This window comes from Bolinopsis microptera, chromosome 11, assembly GCF_026151205.1.
Source record: "Bolinopsis microptera isolate Bmic1 chromosome 11, MBARI_Bmic_1.0, whole genome shotgun sequence".
Taxonomy (NCBI): Eukaryota; Metazoa; Ctenophora; class Tentaculata; order Lobata; family Bolinopsidae; genus Bolinopsis; species Bolinopsis microptera.
The window spans coordinates 19,230,638-19,238,372 of NC_087082.1; the positions used below are offsets into that span (position 1 = coordinate 19,230,638).

The following is a 7,735-nucleotide window of genomic DNA, read 5'->3' on the forward strand; positions in this document are numbered from 1 at the left end:
GTTCCTGCTACTCTGGATATAGTCTCCATGCAATAAAGATGCAGATAGTTCCTGCTATTCTGGATACAGTCTCCATGCAATAAAGATGCAGATAGTTCCTGCTACTCTGGATATAGTCTCCATGCAATAAAGATGCAGATAGTTCCTGCTACTCTGGATATAGTCTCCATGCAATAAAGATGCAGATAGTTCCTGCTACTCTGGATATAGTCTCCATGCAATAAAGATGCAGATAGTTCCTGCTATTCTGGATATAGTCTCCATGCAATAAAGATGCAGATAGTTCCTGCTACTCGGAATCCTAGCTGACTCATCGTAAACGTCACTATCATACTGAAATTGGATGAATATCAGTGGCAAAATGATAAAGGAACCAGTTCAGATCTGTTTCTACAGGTCAGTATACAGACTCAGATCGAGATGCGCTGAATTATCGATCCTTATTAGGGGTTGGATATAATGTGATAATTCAACCATGTCAGTGAGTGTGTTGCAACGAAGTGGTACTACAAACAGTCAATAATGGTGTGCTTTTTGAGAAATTCAGAACACATACTCATGCAGATCGTAGAGCCAGCAGCTTCCTCCACCTCTCCACACTACGCAGTAGTTGTCAATGATAGCTCCAAACAAAATGGGTCCTAACACGAATCCAAACGCTCGTGTAAAGAACTCTTTCAATCCCTGTGCTGCGGACCTGTCGATTTCGGGAACCACTCTGAGAATTTTCAAAGATTAGCCGCCAGAATTTTGACTATAATGTAAGATTAGTTTTGCCATATCAAACTTGGCTGTGATTTTGAGGAATTTAAAGCCTCTTGGAAGTGGAGGTAAACACTGCTTCTTGCGAACACATTATATCAATACTCAATAGTTGTATAAATGTGATTTGCAATTTGTGATTAGGAAAAACCATGTGAGTAACCTAGAACAAGATTTCAACCACCGAGCTTCCAAGCTTTGATTTTCATAAATATTTTAGTTTTGTTGAACAAAATTCTGCTCACCTGAGGTAAGCCACACTTATGGCAGGGTAGTGACTGAAGAAAAAGAGGGCTCCGAAGAATTGCTGAATTACAAAAACTATCCACTTCCTCGTCGAACAGGAATCTTCTGCTGGACATGCTCCCGGGACTAAATCTGCCTTACTGCACTCACAATTCTCATAGACCTTCTTTTCTTCCTGCAATAAAATAGGAATTATCAGAAACAATCCTCTGTATCATCAAACAATCGCTTATATGAGTAGGCTAAAATTAAACTTCTTAAACATTATGACCAAGAACATTTGATGTAACCGCCAATAAAGAGCTAAAACTTACGTTATATGAAGAACAGCCAGCATGGCAGGGGGAGAAGTAGGTTATCTTACTCTCCAGATCACAAACGGGCTCGTAGAAATCTGTTGAGCAACTACATTCACCGTTACACTTGTCTGTCAAGTTCCTGCTTCCCTTGCTGAGATTATAGTTTTACATTTAGTCGACCTCTACTGCTGCTTAAGATTCTCAACGATATAGCGAATATGAGTATAAGAATTAACAAGAGGAACTAAAAAGCTCAAAAGCCGTGTCTTAACACATTAAAATTGAGAATTGATTTTGCTTTTACTTCCAATCCAGGGAAAGGTCGGTCGGGTAGGAAACTGATATACCAGCAACATTGTCAGTTTCACAGTGATGAAGTGACATCGGTGGTGCAGGCAGTGCCAGAAACTGTGTCACTACTACGAACAGCAAACACGTTTTTCCTGAGTGATGTGGTCATAACTGATCTCGACAACTCTTTCAGATCTCTTATCACTACTTTCAATTCGTTTTAAAAATCTTGCTCTGCCTGTTTATTGAAATTTGAAGACATGTCTCATCATGGCAATTCTCAACAAAACTCGGATCGCCGACAGAGCAAGGCTTCCCGTAATTCCTACTGTCCCGTGACTTCTCAGTTTGGCAACGGTTATCAGCACGATCAGATGCCACGTCAACAACTACAACAGCCACAGCTACCTCACTTTTCCAACGGTGAGTCAGAACTAAGATCAGTTCAAGAGTTATGGAAATTTATGCAACATCTAGAAACCGAACTTAGTATAGCTCGTAGTGATCATGCTAAATTGTTGGACGACTTCGTGGAACTTCGACACGTTAACTCAAAGCTCAGCAAAGTTGTCGATCGTCAAGCGGATGCGATCTGCAAACTAGAAGTGGAACTAGATAATTTAGATCAATACTCACGTAGGGAAAACGTTTGTTTTACCAATTTGCTAGTTAATGAGAGCAATAGTTGTGAGGACCAAGTGGTCTTGTTGTGTGAACAGTTAGGTGTGGACATTGTTAAGGATGACCTTGTAGCCGCTCATCCCTTGAAGGGCAAGAAGGGTAAAGCCCCTAGGTTTATTGCTCGCTTCAAAGATAGATCAACAGCACAGAAAGTGTTTAGAAATAGGAAAAGCACTAAAAACATTTCCCCAGATAAAAAGAAATTGCTGTTTGAGAACCCCGAAAAGGGTGTCGGGGTACAGCCCAATATAACATATAAACGAGCGGCATTATTAGGGCAGGTCAACGATGCTGTCAGATTTGGTGGACTAAACTCTTGTTGGGTTGACTACAAGAATGGGAATGTTTTATTGAGAATGAATGCTAACGGTAATCCTAAGCTGATTAGGAATACTGCTGATTTGTTGATTTGTGTGCCTACTTTTGAACCTAAAGAGTTTTTGTTTTGTGAGAGCCCCTTTTTGAACAATACTGAATTCACACCGTGAGATGAATATTTCTAATACAACTATTTTTCAGATTTTAATATTTCTAACAGAGAGTTATGGATGACGGAGTTTCAAACATGACCCTTCCCAACATCCTCATTCCCTCTGACCGTAAGCAATGCGTCTTCTGTCATAAAATTTTGTACTTTCACCAATTCATTCTACGTTGCAACAACTGTAAGGACATATATCATGGATCTTGTTTAAAGCTAGACAATAGTACCATATTTATACTTCAGCAATTTGTATGGTATTGTAAAATATGCTATGACGATTATATTGAGTATTATAAGTGTGTGACATGTTTAACAAATATTGATATATTTAATGAAAAGATTGCACAGTGTAAACAATGTTTCAAAATGTTGCACAAGAACTGTGTTAAGTCTAATATTTGTTCGTCATGTATGCCCTTACCCTTACTCGACTTAAACACTGCTACTACCAGTACTGTTGAATATATTGAAACTGATTTTTATTCCGAACAACCGTTCTTTGCTCCTTTTGAATATTATTACAATGAAATGATAGATTTTATCCCGGATGTTGAAACTCTTAGCGAGAATTTACAAGATTGCAGCCAGATACTGCGTCAGTGCGTCTATTATAAGTTAGATGATTTTGAAGAAAAAATGAACGACAATGGATTATCGTTATTAAGTTTGAATATTGATGGATTCAGATCAAATTTTGACTGCTTTTTAGTGCACCATGGACGTTTCAAAGCTGATGGATATTTCCTTTGTGAAACTAATGTAACAGAACATGAGTCACAACCATTTTACATACCGGGTTATAATAAATTTGTACTTAATCGATTATTGAAGGAGGATGGAAAGCTTAAACACAAAGGTTCTGGTTTGGTAACGTTTTTGCGTGACAAATTTAATAATATTAATCAAAAATTTGAGCTTTGTTATTCTACCGTTGATTTTGAATCACTTTGTGTTGAAATAACAGTTAAATCTGAAAAGTTACTAGTTGTTAATTGTTATAGATCACCAAGTGGAAACTTTGATTCATTTATCGATATGTTTGGCAGTATCTTAAGTAAATTGAACACATTTAAGGGACACAAAAGCTATATTCTTGGTGACTTTAATGTAAATCTATATAACTCCAATTCTAGTGTTGTTAGGAGATATTTAGACTGCATGTTTAGTAATAACTTTTTACCAATTATCTCACGTGCTACTCATTTTGGAGGCTTAAATGGCACATGTATTGATCATATACTTACTAACAATATATCTAACATAATTTGTAACGGCCTTATACGATGTAATATAAGTCGTCACCTTCCTACATTCGTAGTTTTGGACTATAATTTTGATCCTAACGAAAAGTGTAGAAATAGAAATAAAGTAAATATTAATGACTTTTTATTACAAGGGTTTTTGAATGATTTTAAATTATTAAAATTTGATCTTGAAAGTGATTCTGCCGAAAATATGTATTCCTTTTTTGACAGAAATTTTAGAACACTGTATGATAAGTGGTTTATTAAAAGTCAGAAGTCTAGTGGTAATAATTCTCTTCTTCGCTCTGATTGGATTTCAATAGGAGTGGCCAAGAGTAGTGACACTAAAAACAAACTCTATGATATTTGGGTTATGAATAAAACTAGAGTTAATTGGAACAAATATGTTGATTACAAACGAGTGTTTGATGCTATTAGAAGTAAAGAAAAATTTGAGTATTTTGATAAATGTTTTAAAGCAAATCAACATGATTTGAAAAAGACTTGGAAACTGATAAACGGTTTACTAGGTAGGAAGAGATCAAACAGATTACTAGTTTTTCCTAATCAAGATGCAGCGCATAATTTTAATTATTATTTTGTTAATATTGCTAATGATCTTTTACTAAAAACGTATGGTGAAAATGCTAACGCGGATTTAACAGATTTTAATAAATATATGCCTGAGAGGAACATAAGCGAGCTATCGGATATTAATTTTTCAAGTGAAGAAATAAATAATATTATAAGTAAGCTTAATAATAGCAAGGGTACGTATTATTCTCCTAGGGTCCTCAAACTTTTAGCTACCACTTTAAGTCCTTTACTGGCTGATATTTTTAATAAATGTGCAAATGAAGGTTATTTTCCGAAAGAATTAAAAGCAGCAAAAATAATTCCTTTGTATAAGAATAAAGGATCTATTTCTGATATAAGCAATTATCGTCCTATTTCAATGTTACCTGTTTTTGCTAAGATTTTCGAGAAGTTAATACATAAAAACGTATCTGATTTCTTTAATAAGCACAATCTTTTCTGTGATAATCAGTTTGGTTTCCGCAGTAAGCACTCAACCTTTCATGCACTTGTTTCAGCAGTAGAAAATCTTCATGATGCTATCGATAATAAGAATTTTACATTAGGTATATTTATAGATTTTTCCAAAGCTTTCGATACAGTGCGGCATAATATCTTGTTAGAAAAGCTGGAGAACTATGGTATTCGAGGAAATGTCATTAAATTATTAAACAGTTATTTATCAGATCGGTTTCAGTATGTTAGCTATGGGGGATTCGAAAGTTGTCTCTTGAAAATAACCTGTGGTATTCCACAGGGGTCAGTGTTAGGCCCCCTGCTCTTCATTATTTTTATCAATGATTTGGCAAATATTTGTGAGTTAGCTAAATTTATCCTCTTTGCAGATGATTTAAACCTTTTTCTTCAAAATAAAGACCGAAATTTACTCTACAAAAATGCTAATGAGGTATTATCAAAGATTCACGACTATTGCTGCTTAAATAGGTTAATCATTAATTTTGAAAAATGCTGTTTTATGGAATTCGGAAGTAGTAAAGTTCCTAAGAATCAAAAGTTTGTTGGAATACTTAACAACCAGTTTAATCAAGTGAATAAGTGTAAATTTTTGGGAGTCATTATTAATTCTAATTTAACGTGGAATGATCATATTACCAATGTAATAACGCAAGTTTCAAAATCTTGCGGATCACTCTACTCCATAAGTTCTATAGTACCAGCCAAAGTGTTAAGACAAGTATATATTTCACTTGTTCAACCATATTTAATGTATTGTATACCACTGTGGGGTGCTGTTTTTCACCATCCTTTGCTGCAAAAACTGTTTGTGTTGCAGAAAAAATGTATTCGTATTGTGAGTAGAAAAACAATAAAGATTGATCACAAGTTTCAACATACGAAACCAATGTTCTTTCGTTTGAAATTATTAACCTTGTTTAACTTATTTACATACTTTACTGGATGTATTGCAATGAGGCTACTTAAAGAACAAATTCCTGTTGATGTTTATCGCCGGTTTAGCAAGTCAAGTAGATCATGCAGACTGCTATATCCTAAATTCTCAATGTCTAAGACCAAGAATAGTAATTTTGTTTTTAATGCATCCAAAATTTTAAATTATCTCCTTGATCATGATGTACCGTATCATATTTTGTCAATTTCACTATTTAAAAAGAGATTTAAGAACCATTTGCTTCATATACAAAACCTAGGGCTAATTGGGGATCATGGATGGCTACCATGTAATCACGATATCTTCTCGAATGTATCAATTTCATAAAATAAGTTAATTTCAACTAGGGAAATATAAATTGAAGTTAATGTTTTGGGGACGTTTGTGTGTTTTTTGTGTGTATTTTATTGTGAGTATTTAAAACAAGATGGGGGCTATAATTGTAACGGTTTAAGTGTATACGTCTTTATTAATGTTGCCTCCGATTTCACTACACTGACAACATTCACTTTTTATTTTTTGTGTTATTTTTTACTTGAGATCTCATATCATAAAATTTTACCATCGCGATACGGGTATTAATTTACCTCCCAGCGGTGAGACACCGCTTCCCTCCATCGCCATGTTTGAAGCTCTCCCATCATCTGTTCTACTTCAGAGGGAAGTGATTTATTTTATATTTTAAAATTGTTATTATTCCAGTATAACAAATACATTTTCTAATCGTGTAAATCGTGTAAAACTGTAATCGATACAAGAGAGATACAAGAGAGGCCGATATACCAACTTTTTTGGTGCAAGTATCTACTTGCATGATGCATCCAAGACGACTCAATAACTATCAGTTAGTAGTTACCCGATGGAGAGAATTTTCCCATGAAAGCCCCACCTAGGGCTAGTCCTAGAAGACTTCCAACTATCTTCATAATCCCGATAAGCGATCCTGTCTCTGTAACTGATATCCTGTAAAGACATAGTTCTAGATCTCTTATTTTTCTATATATCACCCGAGGTAACAAATAAGCTGAACATCGCACTATTTACAAAGTATCACCGCACCTACCTTTGGATATAACTGTATGTATATTAATCTAAAAACTTATCTTATACATCTGATACATGCTAGAGGTTATAACTATCAGAAGGTAGAAGGTGAGTTCACATTTAAATCACATTTAAATGTACTGGTTAGTGGGAGATATCAAAATATAATGATAATAATATACAATTTCATTACACCAATAAGTTTCACTTATCGATACTTTTCCCCCGACTTACTTGAACAGTTGCGACAATAATTTGGTATCATATGCCATGGAAGAGACGTATATGTTGTTAAGAGCTTGTCCTGCAAGAATGAATAACAGAGCCTTGTTTTTCATGAGACGTTTCAGAGTAGGTAACAAGTCATTCATAAGGTCCTTGAGTGACCGGTTCAGTTCAGAGTCCTTTTCTTGCTGACTTGCCTTCCCGATATCTATCTTCTTTCGTAGAACTACCTTCAATGTAACTAAGTTTTCTTTAGTGTTTCCGTTTGCTCTTAGAACCTATCTGCTCTTAAATCATATATCATTTATGCCATCCCTAGAAATTAGACTATGTTGATTAATCAAACCTTAGCTGCTGGCATCTGTGTAGGGAACAGTATCATGGGTATCCCAGAAAGAGCAAGCAAGAGTCCAGGTGCTAGGTACCCCATCCACCATGCCCCCACCCAATGACTGCTCCCTAGTGTCACTCC

The 7,735-nt window shown here is 35.3% G+C and overlaps 1 protein-coding gene across 1 annotated transcript; it reads right to left on the bottom strand.

Moving 5' to 3' along the window:
• Positions 1–242: 242 nt before the first annotated feature.
• LOC134823738 (solute carrier organic anion transporter family member 4A1-like) lies at positions 243–7,409 on the bottom strand. Its single transcript, XM_063835272.1, has 7 exons — positions 7,273–7,409; positions 6,851–6,957; positions 1,612–1,750; positions 1,323–1,458; positions 1,008–1,183; positions 557–718; positions 243–333 (listed from the first exon to the last, which is right to left on the bottom strand). Exons 1-7 carry the CDS (start codon positions 7,407–7,409, stop codon positions 243–245), a joined length of 948 nt encoding a protein of 315 aa, XP_063691342.1.
• Between the last annotated feature and the right edge of the window lie 326 nt (positions 7,410–7,735).

Bases quoted from the DNA above. Each gene is read 5' to 3' on its own strand.
- LOC134823738 (XM_063835272.1), bottom strand. From the start codon at position 7,409: ATGAATGACTTGTTACCTACTCTGAAACGTCTCATGAAAAACAAGGCT. The intron at 1,459-1,611 runs GTAAAAGCAAAA...CTATAATCTCAG, and splicing joins GACCTTTCCCTGGATTGGAA to CAAGGGAAGCAGGAACTTGA. The intron at 719-1,007 runs GTGAGCAGAATT...GAAAATTCTCAG, and splicing joins ATAAGTGTGGCTTACCTCAG to AGTGGTTCCCGAAATCGACA.